We start from the raw sequence: 14215 nt of genomic DNA, 5'->3' as shown, positions 1-14215 counted from the left end.
TAACAAAAACAAACAAAAAAAACTGACAAGATTTCTCTGAGTGTTTAAGAAAAAAGAAAAAAAAGCATGACGGTTTAGGGTCTAGAGGAACTGCTTTGACAGGGCTGTGTGCATTGGCGTAATGAAATGCATTTCACATACATATTGCTGTGATAAATGTGACAAAAACCAGTGGCCATTGAAGCACTGTATGAAATATCACTTTCATTGCCAAGGACAGAATCTAAACTACTGTGATATTTTTTTTTGGGGGGGGGGAAACATAATACTTTAATATGAAGCCTGAAATGAAAGCAAATAAATAAATGCATATAAAACAAAATTAACAAGCATATATCAGATATGTCAAAAGGTGAAAGTAAAGCACAAAGCTTGCATTTTCCCCATCTGTTACTGTACCCTCCTTGCCTAAGGAAAAAGAAGTCACTTTGAACTACATGGTTATAGCGCCCCCAGGTGGTTTGAATCGGAAATGCCTGGGGAACCTATTGAAAATCAGATGTTTTGTTTCAAATGAGCATGCTCTGTAGCCACTTAATGTCTTCCAATAAGTTTCTTCCAAAACCAAATTTTCCTCTGCATTTTTGCTTATCTGTTACATACACAAACAAAAAACTCAAGCACACCCTGCCTCCCAGTTTTTTAAAAAAAAAGGTTTTGTGTACTTAAAATGAGCTTTATTTCTGAACCTCCGCGCTCTGTCAGTTAGAACTCGCAAATCCACGGGGGTTAAATCTTACTTTATGTCACTTCTCAAAGTTACCAGTCGTTTTGAAACCAAGGAAGATAAAACGAGCACAAGAACAGAGAAGAAGACTGGGAAGTTGCACACAGACGGTGAAAAATAGGTTGCACATAGAATGACTCCAGCTAGTTGCATTTCTATGTCGTGTGAGCGTAATAAGAAAGCGACTCAAAACAAATCAAACGGACCAATCGTGATCTTTCATTTTGGTGTCGTCACGCAAGTCGCATAAACGACGTACAGGCGAAGCGAAACGGTCGCCTGGCGCCAAAATTTAAGTTCAAAAACTGTGACTGTAAGTTGCAGTCAGAGATACTTGCTTTCTTGTTGTCAAGGCTAATTAAAAAAATAAATCTTCATTTTAAGTCAGCCAGGAAGGATCATTAAGGGAATCTACGTGCTCTGGATTTTTATTTACTTTGTTTTAGCTACTGGGCTGCGGGTTACGATGCATATCAAATCTATCATCATAGAGGGATTCAAATCTTACGCCCAGAGGACGGAAATCAATGGGTTTGATCCTCTGTTCAATGCCATTACTGGACTGAATGGCAGTGGGAAATCAAATATACTGGATTCAATCTGTTTTCTTCTCGGAATCTCTAACCTGTCACAGGTAAGCTAGTGGTTAGCTAGTTTCTAAGTTGTGTGTGTAATCATCAGGAAGGCTAGCTAAAATTTGAAATGAAAAGTGCGTAGGCTGGATAGCACGCCGATTCAGCCAGCTAGCTAGCTAACTTCTGGCTTGTTTTATCGAGTTGCGTTAATGTAGCTAGCTAATTTAACTTAAGTTGGCTCGCGAGATAAATTGGTAACCCACATCATAAGAATAAATAGATGGCTATTGGCTAGGCGGCCAATTCAGATTGATAGACTTTGTTAACGTTAGCCTTTCACACCGTTACCTGATGCTGTGAAGTAAGTAAACACCTTAATTCCTATAACCTAACTGCTAACAACCTGAATCCTTACTTGTAACATTAGGTGCGGGCGTCAAATCTCCAGGATTTGGTGTACAAAAATGGCCAAGCCGGAATCACCAAAGCGACTGTTTCAATTACTTTCGACAACTCTGACAAGAAGCAGAGCCCCCTCGGGTTTGAAACTCACGATGAAATCACCGTTACCAGACAGGTACGTTAAAACTAACTGTTGAAAATTATTTTATGCAACGTTAATAATTTTCGTAACTTGCACGCCTAGCTAGTGAATAGAAATCAAGGCGTGACAACACGTATACAAAATATCCTGGCTTTTAAGTTGCATGTTTATGCTTGAATAATAATGCGGTCTCCTTTCTGCACCCTAAAGGTAGTTATAGGAGGAAAGAACAAGTATTTGATAAATGGCATGAACGCCAACAACACTCGTGTGCAGGACCTCTTTTGTTCCGTGGGTCTGAACGTAAACAACCCGCACTTCCTCATTATGCAGGTAAGCCCAGCACAAGCGCCACGAAGTGAGCATGCTGCAGAACATTTGTGTTAAACGTTTTCTGGTCGCGCAATTAATTCAGTAACTGATGACGTTAAATTGTTTGCCCCCAGGGAAGAATTACCAAGGTCCTAAACATGAAACCACCTGAGGTGAGAACCTTTGTAAATAAAATATTTTCTGTTATATACTGGTTTCAGTGCCGAATGAATCAGTCCCTTTTGGCTGTTAGTATGAACAGAGGAAAACATAATGGTACATGGTGTATAAACAATAAAGGAGGCTGAGTGCATGATGCGGTTTGAGTGATGGTTTTTATCCTGACATCGTATAATGGGTTAGTATGTGTGTGGAGTGTGCTGTGCAGTACTCTGTGTGTATTCTGTTGGCATTCTCTGCACCAGTCTTCTGTGTTCTTGAGTTGCCCTGGAGAAAGGGCACCTACCTGAGCACTGAGAATAATAACAACAGTAATATGGTCTCTGCCTGTTAGATCTTGGCCATGATCGAGGAGGCAGCCGGTACCAGGATGTACGAGTGTAAAAAAATCAGCGCCCAGAAGACCATCGAGAAGAAGGAGGCCAAACTGAAAGAGATCCAGACGGTGAGGAACCGCGTCCTCCACTGTAGAGGTTTGATCTGGAGCCACTGCCACGTCTGACCACTCTCTCCCTGCTTATCCTTAGATCCTTGAAGAGGAGATCACACCCACTCTGCAGAAGCTGAAGGAGGTAGGTTTCATTTGTCTGTTTACTTGTATATCTTGCTGTTGGAAGCCTTTTAAAAATATATATAATTTCTATCAAGCTTTTCATTTATTTTGGCCAATGGGATTATCCTTGCAGAGTGTGTAAAATGAAGATTAAAAAAAACATATTTTTAAGAGTGTATTGACAAGTTAATATTACTTATTGTGATATAATGTGGTACTTTTGTGGGTGTAATGTGCGAGAGCAGATGTTTTGTCGCTGGGCTTTATGGGTAGCGGTCCCGTAGCGTGGCTCACGCATGTTTCTGTAACGAGCGGTCTGCTCGCTCCCCCAGGAGCGCTCCTCGTACCTGGAGTACCAGAAGCTGATGCGTGAGATCGAGCACCTGAGCCGGCTCTACGTGGCCTACCTGTTTGTGTGCGCCGAGGAGACCAAGGCCAAGTCCGCCGACGAGCTGAAGGGCATGCAGGACGACATCGGCAAGCTGCAGGAGGGCATGGCGGAGAACGAGCGCAGGGCGAAGGAGGTGTCGCAGGAGATCCAGGAGCTGGAGAAGAGGAGAGACAAGGTACCGCCGCCCGAAACGTGCCCAAACAACGCTGAATCCACTGCGTTTCATCCGCTTATTTGCATGCCCTGTCAGGCTGCTGATCCCGGGATAATCTGAGGTGGGAGATCCAGGCCCAGAAAGGAAAAGTCCTCTCCAATATTGTGTTCCAGTCACCTGGATTTGCTAATTGGAGCAATTCTTCTGCCTGGGGGTAGAATTAATCTGTGAAATCAGCTGGTTGGGTTCACGAGTAGAAGAAACGCACGGAAAACCTTTCACTTTATGACCTCTGGATTTCCACCCCTGGGGATAATGAATGTAGCCTGTGATGTCACTATGTGTTTTTGCTAGAGGGAACGTAGCCTGTGACATCACGGCTCGTGTTTTTCCCCGCAGGATGTGGGCGGGGTCCTGAAGGCCCTGGAGGATGCGCTGTCGGAGGTGCAGAGGGTGGACGCCAAGGCCCAGAGCGCCCTGGACCTGAAGAAGCAGAACCTGAACGAGGAGACCAAGAAGCGCAAGGAGCTCGTCAAGAGCATGGAGGAGGTGAGGGCTGGCTGTGTTTTCCTGCTGGTCTGCATCCTGTAGAAAATTGATGAGAGAGTTTTTGGTGATGCTGTCATTCTTTCATTTTTGTTGTTTTTCTAAAAAAAATGTTCTTTTTATGGTGCAATTCTCCAACAGATCAGAGTTATCATTGAAATTGTCATGGATGCTTTAACTGCTTACTCTTACCTAACTGATATTGATTGGCTGGGAGAGGGGCGTATGGCATTTAATTTGCCTCTGCTGACCCCCAGGATAAGAAGGTGATGGCGGCAAAGGAGAAGGAGGTGGCCAAGATGGCGGAGACGCTGCGCAGCGTCCAGGAGGAGGGGCAGAAGGACACGGAGGCCCTGGCCGCCGCCCAGCAGCACTTCAACGCCGTGTCTGCCGGCCTCTCCACCAATGAGGACGGAGAGGAGGCCACGCTGGCTGGCCAGATGATGACCTGCAAGAACGACATCAGCAAGGCCGACACCGAGGCCAAGCAGGTGGGCTCTCTGCAAACAGCCTGGGAGCTGCAGGTTCACTTTTCTGGTGGGACTGTTGAAGTAGGTGCTGTAATTATGTCCATTAATATCTGGTGTAACATGGAGAAAAGGCTCAGAAGATCAAGAGTGTCAGCTTTATGACAAAGACTCTTCACCCCATGAGAACTTGTGGTGATGCTTCAGTATTGAAGACTTTGCATGGGACCAGCATGAGAAATGTCTTAAATTTAATGGCATGGCTGATGTTGCGTTTTTATTTATTTTGTTTTCTGTATAGGCTCAGATGAAGCTGAAGCACGCTGAGCAGGAGCTGAAGACCAAGCAGGCGGAGGTGAAGAAGATGGACAGCGGCTACAAGAAGGACCAGGACGCCTTCGAGGCGGTGAAGAAGAGCAAGGAGAAGCTGGAGGCCGAGATGAAGAAGCTCAACTACGAAGGTGGGGCCTGTTCCGCCAGCACACGCCTCTCAGCCGCGACGCTCTGCAGTCTTACCCACAATGCACTGCAGTTTCGCCCTTTTCTCGGTTCTGATTGGTGGTGTTTATGCCCCCCCAGATGGAAAAGAGGAGGGTCTGATCGAGACCAGGCGGAGGCTGCTGCGTGAGGCCACCCAGCTGAGGGAGACCTACGAATCTATGATGGCCAAGTTCCCCAATCTGAGATTTGAATACACGTAAATGTTCACCGAATATTCCCTCCCTCTCACTTATCATTAATACCACAGTCCATTTGTCTCCTGCCTTTGAAAAATGGTTTAGATACTTGTATTTTTGTTGTGAATGCAATTCTTTCGAAGCAGAAACTGCACAGACCTCTGTACTTGGCAGAAGACTTTGTCTTCCTTGGTATTTCACCATCTATGTCATGAGGCGTTGGGGTACCCAGCATGCACTTGTGTTCCTCCGTTTCCAGAGACCCGGAGAAGAACTGGGACAGGAGCAAAGTCAAAGGCCTGGTTGCCAACCTGATCTCCGTGGGAGACGTGTCCAACGCCACTGCGCTGGAGGTGGTGGCTGGGGGCCGTCTCTACAATGTGGTGGTGGACACGGAGGTGAGTGCCAGGAGTTCCTTAAGTCAGACTTTGTTTAAAAAAATAAAAAATTCCCTTCTTCATCAGTCTCAGTTAACTCAAGTACTGGACTGGACTGTAGTTACTACTAAGAGGGAAAGGATACTTTCCAGTGATTTCAGAATTAAAATTTTATTCATGTAGGAAATGCCACAGTTGCTTTAGTATTGTCCTGTAAGGGTTTTAAGTGAATTCTGTTCCTGCCCAAACGGCACTTCCTAGGTTACAGGAAAGAAGATCCTGGAGAAGGGCGAACTCAAACGCAGATACACCATCATTCCCCTGAACAAGATTTCAGCCAGAACCTTGAACGACAACGTTGTGAAGACCGCAAAAAATCTGGTAAGGCTTTCCATTACGAGAACATTTTTAAATCCAGCTTAGAAATATATTTTTACCAGTCAGGAGCATGATGGGGACAAGCAAGCCCTTTCCCTGGGTTCTGCTTTTGTGCAGGCCGGTCTCTGGTTCCTTTTCAGCCCTTGTGTTTGAATGTCCTCCAGGTCGGGGCCGATAACGTCCACACCGCCCTGTCGCTGGTGGGCTTCGAGTCGGACCTGCGGAAGGCCATGGAGTACGTGTTCGGGACCACGCTGGTCTGCGACACCCTGGACAACGCCAAGAAGGTCACCTTCGACAAGCGGGTCATGACCAAGACGGTCACGCTGGGAGGGGACGTGTTCGACCCCCAGGGGACCCTCAGCGGAGGTGAGGCGCTGGCGGAGGGCTCGTTTGGAAAGGTGTAACTGAGTCGACCGGTTCTTGTGGGTCGACCGAAGTCGTTGTACCACAGATGCAGTATAGTGCTTTAACCCATGTCATTTGGGCTGGTAGGACGTGGTCAAACTCAGGGAAAGATTCTGGCTGGACACACCAAGCATTTGTACAACATCAGCTTTTACACAGCAGCTTTGCAAGAACAGACTTGACTTTTTTTGTAAAATAAATGCAGCTACATACTGAGTAGTTTCTTCTTACTGAGAGAATGTGTCAGGATGTCATAAGGTTAACCCTGTGACATCCTGCATCTGTTAGCGTCTGTTAGCGTTGCCAGTAGGGTGGCTGGGTATCCCCATGTTGTCGGCTGCAGGACTGACGGGGGGCCTGTTTGCCTCCGTTTCCCAGGAGCCCGAGCGCAGACCGCCTCCGTGCTGTCCAAGCTTCAGGAGCTGAAGGACGTCCAGGACAACCTGGAGGCCAAGGAGACGGAACTGCGCTCTGTTGAGAAGGACCTGAGTGGCCTTAAAGGGACGGCTGACAAGTAAGTGCCTTCAGACCCCCTGTGTCTCACACACAGGGAGGCCAAATACGTCCCTGCCTTTAAATTAACCCCTCGCAAGCTCCCTTATTTTAACAGCTTTAGACCTGTGCTCATTTATTTATGGAGTAGTGTGATGTATAGATTCTATGTATAGAGGCTTAAAAAAATTAATTTTTTAAATAAAGTGATCCTATTCTGATTTGGGGGTTCATTCTACTTGAGTAATTTGCAGAACAAGTAATTGTATTTTGAATTCAGTTTAAAATATTAAATGTGAGGTAAAACTAGAAAATAATTGTTGCAAAATAATTGTAATTGGGTGATAATCAGCGAATTATGCAGTGCTATTCTAAAGATGTGTCTGGAAGTGTACAGCGCCCCCTGCTGATCGTTACAGGTACCGGCAGCTGAAACAGCAGTTGGACCTGAAATGCGAGGAGGTGGAGCGTCTGCAGGTCAAGCTGCAGCAGAGCTCCTATCACAAGCAGGAGGAGGAGCTACAGATTCTGCGCAAGACCATTGGTAACTGCACACAAATGTCCCTCAGATTAATCAGCCCTGGTCTAAGTAAGCAGTGATGTACTTAATTTAGATAATACAATAGAATTATCTTAAATTCTCTTAGTTTTTTAATACCTGTGGCCTAAATATCAGGTAAAAAGTCCCATGTTTAGGTTTGTTTGCCAAAGGCGAGGGCAGGGCGGTGTTTAGGGTCCAGTGAGTCTAACGTGTGGATTTGGGGCGCAGAGGAGAGCGAGGAGACCCTGAAGAAGACGAAGGAGGTGCAGAAGAAGGCGGAGGAGAAGTTCAGGGTGCTGGAGAACAAGATGAAGAACGCCGAGGCGGAGAGAGAGAAGGAGCTGAAGGCCGCTCGGCAGAAACTGGACGCCGCCAAGAAGAAAGCCGACGCCTTCAACAAGAAGCTGAAGGAGAAGCAGCAGGTGTGTGTGTGCGCGTCAGTGTGTGAGAGTGTGTGTGTGTGTGTGTGTGTGTGCGTAAGTGTGTGTGTGTGCGTGAGTATGTGTGAGAGTGTGTATGTGTGAACGCCTGTGTGAGTGTGTGTGTGTGTGTACGCACATTCTTGCTTATACATGGATGCTGGTGGTGCTGGTTCTCCTCTCTAACGGGCCGCTCCCAACCCCCCACCCCCCCAGGAGGCGGACGCGCTGGCCCTGGAGCTGGAGGAGCTGAGGAGGGAGCAGGAGGGCTGTCAGCAGCAGGTGGAGGCGGTGGACGAGGCGGTGAAGGCGCTCCGCGAGCAGATCGACAGCATGGCCGCCGACGTGTCCGGCAGCAAGGTCAGACCTGCACGCGTGCACACTTACGCATGTGCGCACGCACGCACACACACACACGAACGCATGCACACACAAGTATCCTGTTACACACGTGCACACGTACACACACCAATGCACACACAGCTGTCCTGTCTCACACACAAGCACGTGTGCATACACACAATTATCACAGTTTGTAATGGGTTAGTAATGAGTTAATAGGTTCACTGAGAAGTGAAATTCAGGGCTGTGCAGCTGACTATTTCCATATCAGGAAAGCGCTCAGAAAACGGCTTTAATCTGAATTGCCTTGGTGTTATAAGTGTGTACTGGTCTTGGTGTCGGGACGGTGTAATTTGGGGTCGTAGCACTGACTCCCCTCGCGCCTCCTCCTCCTCTGACTCCCAGGAGGCGGTGAAGAAGGCTCAGGAGGAGCTGTCCAAGCAGAAGGAGGTGATCATGGCGCAGGACCGGGAGATCAAGGGGAAGACGGCGGAGGTGAACGGGCTGCGGGAGAAGAACAACGAGGCGCAGCTGCGCATCAAGGAGCTGGAGCACAACATCAGCAAGCACAAGAAGGACAGCGCCGACGCCGCCGCGCGGGTACGACACGGGGGCGCTAGCGCCGCGAGCGCGGGGCTGCTGGGCCATAGGCAGGCGCGCTAACCACCACTCTAACGATGAGTTCACTGCTAGCGGTTGTGCTAACCACCATGCTAACGATGAGTTCACTGCTAGCGGCTGTGCTAACCACCCTGCTAACGATGAGTTCACTGCTAGCGGCTGTGCTAACCACCACGCTAACAATGAGTTTCCTGTTAATGGATGCGCTAACCACCACGCTAATGATGAGTTCAGTGCTAGCGGCTGTGCTAACCACCGTGCTAACGATGAGTTCAGTTTGTGGCTGAGCTAACGACGGATTAATCGTAGGCAGCTATACTATCCACCACGACTCATCTGAGATGTCCAAGGGAATCCGCTTCGCGTCGGCGGCTGTCCTGAATGCTCGCTCTCTCTCTCTCTCTCTCTCGGGCAGGTGGGGCGGATGCTGGCGGAGAACGACTGGATCGCGCCTGAGAGGCACCTGTTCGGCCAGCCCAACACGGCCTACGACTTCAAGGCCAACAACCCCAAGGAGGCGGGCCAGAGGCTGAAGAAGCTGGAGGAGGCCAAGGCCAAGCTGGAGCGCAACGTCAACATGAGGGCCATGAACATGCTGAGCCAGGCCGAGGAGAAGGTCCGTCTCAGACTGCTTTCCTTGCGTTTCCACGGCGTCAGTTCGGTGTACAACCGGGATACAGTCACCGTTATCATTATTATATGAGGTGGAATTGTCACATAATGTTTTGTGAGAACTGGGCTTGTTATTTTGAACATTGCTGGTTCAAATCGTAGGTGTAATGTAAATAGCATTAGCAGAAAAGTCTGACGCCCGGGGTCACAAAGTAAAAATCCTGTCCTGTATTTCTACCGCCCATCGACTCAGCCAGTTGATTTCATTAACTAGTTCTTCCTCCTGGCTGAAGGATCGTGCTAATTAGCAAATCCAGGTGCCTGGAACAAAGTATTCGGGAAGACTTTTACTTCCTGTATTTAGATCTCCCACCTCTGAACTTTAGCTGGATATTTACTGAAATGCCTTGTTTAATGGTACTGTTAAACCAATCCCAGCTGCAGGTTTGTGGATCTTGGTAGTTTCCTGTATGTGTTTTTGTAGGTTAATTCGGTATAAAACAAGGTTGTTTGTTGCTCTCCTCTCAGTACAATGATCTGATGAAGAAGAAGAGAATTGTGGAGATCGACAAGTCAAAGATCCTGAAGACCATCGAGGAGCTGGATCAGAAGAAAAACGAGGCTCTGAACATCGCCTGGAAGAAGGTATCAACCTGGCTTTTACCAAGCTGCCCACAGAGGAGGGTTAATGCTCATCAACGAGTGTCCAGCCAGGCTGTGGGGGTGTTAACACACACACACACACTGTTCAGGCCCTTCATTTATGAGTCATGTGTGCTGTGCTCCAGTGTTCAGGTGGCTGTGGGTTCACTGTGTGTCTGTGTGTTCGTCTGTCCGTCCGTCCAGGTGAACAAAGACTTCGGCTCCATCTTCTCCACGCTGTTGCCGGGCTCCGACGCCCGTCTGGTGCCCCCAGAAGGCCGCGGGGTCCTGGACGGTCTGGAGTTCAAGGTCGCCCTGGGCAACACCTGGAAGGAGAACCTGACGGAGCTGAGCGGAGGTCAAAGGTCAGTGCCCACGCGGGGAGAGCCGCCCGTCGCGGCGCGGCGAGGTGGGCATGGGGCGTGGGCGTGCGTCGCTAACCGCTGCGCCCCCTGCAGGTCTCTGGTGGCGCTGTCCTTGATCCTGGCCATGCTGCTCTTCAAACCCGCGCCCATCTACATCCTGGACGAGGTGGACGCCGCGCTGGACCTGTCCCACACGCAGAACATCGGCCAGATGCTGCGCACGCACTTCACACACTCACAGGTGCTGGGGCGTCGCCGTGGGCACATCAGTAGTCCTAACCTGTGATGCTGTACGAATACGAGACCTGGTCTTGCATTTTGTGATCTACCTGCTTTACTTACTTTACCTTACCTTCTGCTTACATCACTGTTATCTTTGGATGGGTGCTGCATAAATATCACAATGTCAATTGTCCTGTCTGGTGATGTTGGAAGGTAAGTACTGATCATGACTGCTTTTACAGTACCCTCTGCCTCAAGTACTGCATTTCACAGAGTGACTCACCATTTAGATTTGAATGCTGATTTTATTTTTATTTCTCTTACCGTTCCAGTTTGTTGTGGTCTCCCTAAAAGATGGAATGTTCACGAATGCCAATGTCCTGTTCAAGACCAAGTTTGTGGATGGGGTGTCCACAGTGTCCAGAACCACACAGAGCCAAAATGGTGGCAGTGTTCCTGGCCACAGAGGACAGGACAAGTCCAAACTAAAGGACAAACGGCACAAGCAAGCCATGGCCAACTGAATACTGCACCATCTATAAATGTCTGTCTGTCTGCGTGATGAGCTTAAGATATTTTTATATGTCACTGGTGATTCAGTAGTCCTGTAGTTTTTTTTCTAACTGAAGCTTTTGAAAAGCGCACTATGTACTGTCTGCTTTTTCTTTGTCTTTTTAAATGTCTGTATATCCTAAATAAAACCACTTATTTGGAGAGCCTAAACAAAAATTTGTTTCTGTGTTGCTGTAATGTTGCTTGTTGCTGTAATGATTTTGTCATTAGAAATAACAGGAATGGGCACTGCTCAGTATCACTGACGCTGGAGGTTCATTACTTTCATTCACAATATAAAGTCGTTTATTTGTACTTTTTAGTGACCAGTTCCAAAAGGTTACAGATCGAGCTTGAAGCATTCATTTGGTTGAATCGACTTTTCATACGAATAATAAATAATTTAATATTCACTGAAGATTCAATTAGTAGTTTGGCCTTTACGTATAATCTTATATAATCAAATGTTAAGATGTTCTCGTAGTCTTCAAGTGGTGTTGCGGCGAATTTGGACGGGTTCCCAAACTTGATGCACCGTGCGAAATTATTGCTGGATAGCGCGGGTTTACAAGGGCGAGTTTCCGGTTTTTGGTTCGGCGCACCACAAACCATTATTGTGTTAGCCCAACAAGATCAGCACCATGGACAGTGTCAATCACTCTTGATAATTTTTCACACCTTTTGATCGTACGGTTTTAGATGACTGGGAATGTAACCAACAGAATCGGGCTGGTTTCGTTGTATTTGTAAAAACGTTCTTGTATTTATAATGGCTATAACCTTTTTATTAAAAAAAAAAAAAAAATAGTTTTAACACCTGCAAACTAAGCGTTGCCTGTAGTATCAATCAACGGAGGTGAAATACTAAAACATTAATCTAGTTGCAAAGCTCGCCTAGAACGGCATGCATGCTGATTTCTAAAGATTAAGACTTGGACGATGTCCGTGTGGAGACAGCTGATCCGAACCATAATAACCTACGAGGCTCTAGAAGCGCACACGTGATTATGTTGTTTGAAAACATTTGTGGGGGTACATTGATTCTTAAATCATGCGGATGGCTATGCCGCTTCGCTCTTCGCAGAGTTGGCCGATCATCATGACATTCAGATCAGAATGTCTGCGCACAATTCACGCAGCACGACACACTCAAACACGCCTACTCTCCGTTGCTGTCCGTTCTAGAAGCAGTTGGGAGAGAACAGGAAAGCTGTCATTGACCAAGGGAAAGGACTTTAACTTGACCCAGCGCCAGATCGGAGCTGTCGCATTTGGATTGCAGTCAGAATGGCCGAATTGTTATCGTTTCGCCGTGATTTGGGGGGACAAAGATTCCAGCTGGCATCTGGCTTTTTCCTACAATCGCGTTAACTTTTTCCCGTGTTCGTTCCAAGATGGGCTGGTTCCTCACCAGCAGTAGTAGTCATGGCTATTTCTATTTTCTTAGAGATGTGTTTGTGTTAACGATGCTCATTTTTAGAGCTTTCATTTTATTTTTCCGGAAAGGAAAAGGGCATCCGTGACTGTGGCCCTGTAACGTCATGGTTTTACCTTCTGTAGCAGACAGATGTGACGTCACGTTGGATTTAGGTTTAAAGCCTGGTACCGTAGCATATATGTAAAAAATAAAAAAACAATTTCATACATCCCAGGGTAAGTTAAATCGGCGTGGTAACTGCATATCCTTAACAGGCTGCCCATTTTCCCCCAACAAAACCTGCCGGTATATTCTATAGCTGTTCACTCGCCAGTCTGCCGTATGTAAACCGGTTAGTGAAAAATACTTGCAACCGTGTACAATTGCATGACGGGCAATATTTCAACGTAGTGTTGTGGAAATGTAATCGTTTGTAGTACGGTCCCACATTGGCCTACAAGAACTGCAATAGCAGCGTAAGTTCTTTTCGGAACGTATTTGCTGAGTGATTTGGGGGACGTGCTTCAAGCAGAAAAAGGGGTGTTTGTCGTCAGTAATGAGAAAGGAATCGGGGAAATGGAGAAGTTTTTTGTGGGATGCATGCTGCTGTTATCTTACAATGGGCCTGCTACACGATGGTTCTTTGGGCGAAGTGTTATTTTGTTTCTAGCTTCTACAAGTTAGCTAATTTTGCTAAGGCATTTGACACATCACTGCCAGAAATCTTGTTGTTTCTTGTTTTAGTATGTTGTCAATCTGTACAAAGCGTTCATTTGGGTTCCTTCTGGCTAAATAAATCGGATGGATCTTGCAAAACGAGTTGGCTAGCAAGCCATTTGTTCTGAATGCCAGTTAAGAAGCTAACTAGCTACATTACAAGCAGCAGATCATGTAGCCTACTGTACTCGTTAGGTGCTAAACAATGCGGATGCTACTATGACGGGTGCGAAGCGAAGGCAAGCAGGACTGGCCATCGAAGTTGCAAGCTCATAACATGTCATTGAGATTGGTGCAACCCTCATCTGCCATTGCACGCAATCTCAGAAGAATGTAGCCACTTGGGAACTGAATACAGACATTAGCCTGCAGTTAGCACTATCTAGCACTTGCTGTAGCGGTTATGTTACTTATACGAATGCACGCTAATAAGTAAAGTTACTTGTAGCTAACGTTAGCTAAGAAAGATAGCTGTCGCTAAATTAAAGATTCGAGGTAGCTTATAAATTATTATCTTCAGAAATTCGGTAACTTCAGTTTGTCTTTATATAAGCGATGGCTCAGCTTAATGCTTCATAATTTTTCTGATATCTATCATTTTTATTTGCCCACTTCTCTGGTCATCAAGTCGATGGCTGTAATGTTTACAAAACTGACTGACATGAACTCTTGCTGAACCTCCATGTTTGATGCTTGAGTCCCACCTGGCGGAAGTTTTGAAAACAGCATTTAAAACGCAGCTGGTGAATTTACTCTCGGTGTTATTAGTGGAGCAGATGGACAATATTATTAAAAAATATTAAAATAAATAAGACATGTCTCTTAAAATGTATCCAGGCATGCTATGTTTCACTTAAATTGACTAGTTTTCAATTTAATGCTAACCTGTGGTTAATGGTGTTTTACCTTCAGAAATTGAATTAAATTCTTGATTTAGTGTACGCTTGGCTGCTCCTAATATGTTTTCGTTACGTTTGCCAAGTT

The 14215-nt window shown here is 46.6% G+C and overlaps 2 protein-coding genes across 8 annotated transcripts in view; both read left to right on the top strand.

Annotated features, from left to right (window-relative positions):
* Positions 1–987: 987 nt before the first annotated feature.
* On the top strand, positions 988–11274 carry smc2 (structural maintenance of chromosomes 2). The gene is made up of 24 exons (XM_035420109.1): positions 988–1361; positions 1730–1879; positions 2057–2179; positions 2293–2331; positions 2673–2783; positions 2866–2910; positions 3224–3457; positions 3836–3985; positions 4240–4473; positions 4751–4910; positions 5029–5146; positions 5386–5524; positions 5765–5884; positions 6046–6250; positions 6668–6803; positions 7201–7325; positions 7551–7744; positions 7958–8101; positions 8489–8683; positions 9120–9320; positions 9845–9961; positions 10163–10323; positions 10417–10564; positions 10878–11274. The coding sequence occupies exons 1-24, from the start codon at positions 1194–1196 to the stop codon at positions 11067–11069; spliced, it is 3609 nt and encodes a 1202-aa protein (XP_035276000.1). The 5' UTR covers positions 988–1193; the 3' UTR covers positions 11070–11274.
* Positions 11275–12232: 958 nt separating this feature from the next.
* LOC118227811 (lysine-specific demethylase 4C-like) overlaps positions 12233–14215 on the top strand; it is a 108453-nt gene continuing 106470 nt past the window's right edge. For 4 of the 7 annotated variants that reach the window (XM_035418741.1, XM_035418742.1, XM_035418739.1 and 1 more), the window contains exon 1: positions 12235–12750. The gene's annotated coding sequence lies outside the window, so the exon portion shown is untranslated. Of the gene's footprint in view, positions 12751–12777; positions 12991–14215 lie in introns of those variants that run through there. The other 3 variants (XM_035418740.1, XM_035418738.1, XM_035418737.1) reach the window with 3 other exon arrangements.

Source organism: Anguilla anguilla, chromosome 5, assembly GCF_013347855.1.
Source record: "Anguilla anguilla isolate fAngAng1 chromosome 5, fAngAng1.pri, whole genome shotgun sequence".
NCBI classification, from domain to species: Eukaryota; Metazoa; Chordata; class Actinopteri; order Anguilliformes; family Anguillidae; genus Anguilla; species Anguilla anguilla.
The sequence above is the reverse complement of the archived record's forward strand: the minus strand, read 5'-3'. Positions and strand labels throughout refer to the sequence as shown.

Excerpts from the sequence above, each read along its gene's own strand:
- smc2 (XM_035420109.1), top strand. The coding sequence starts at position 1,194 with ATGCATATCAAATCTATCATCATAGAGGGATTCAAATCTTACGCCCAG. Across the intron at positions 2,784-2,865 it reads AACTGAAAGAGATCCAGACG|ATCCTTGAAGAGGAGATCAC; the intron begins GTGAGGAACCGC and ends GCTTATCCTTAG. Across the intron at positions 8,102-8,488 it reads CCGACGTGTCCGGCAGCAAG|GAGGCGGTGAAGAAGGCTCA; the intron begins GTCAGACCTGCA and ends TCTGACTCCCAG.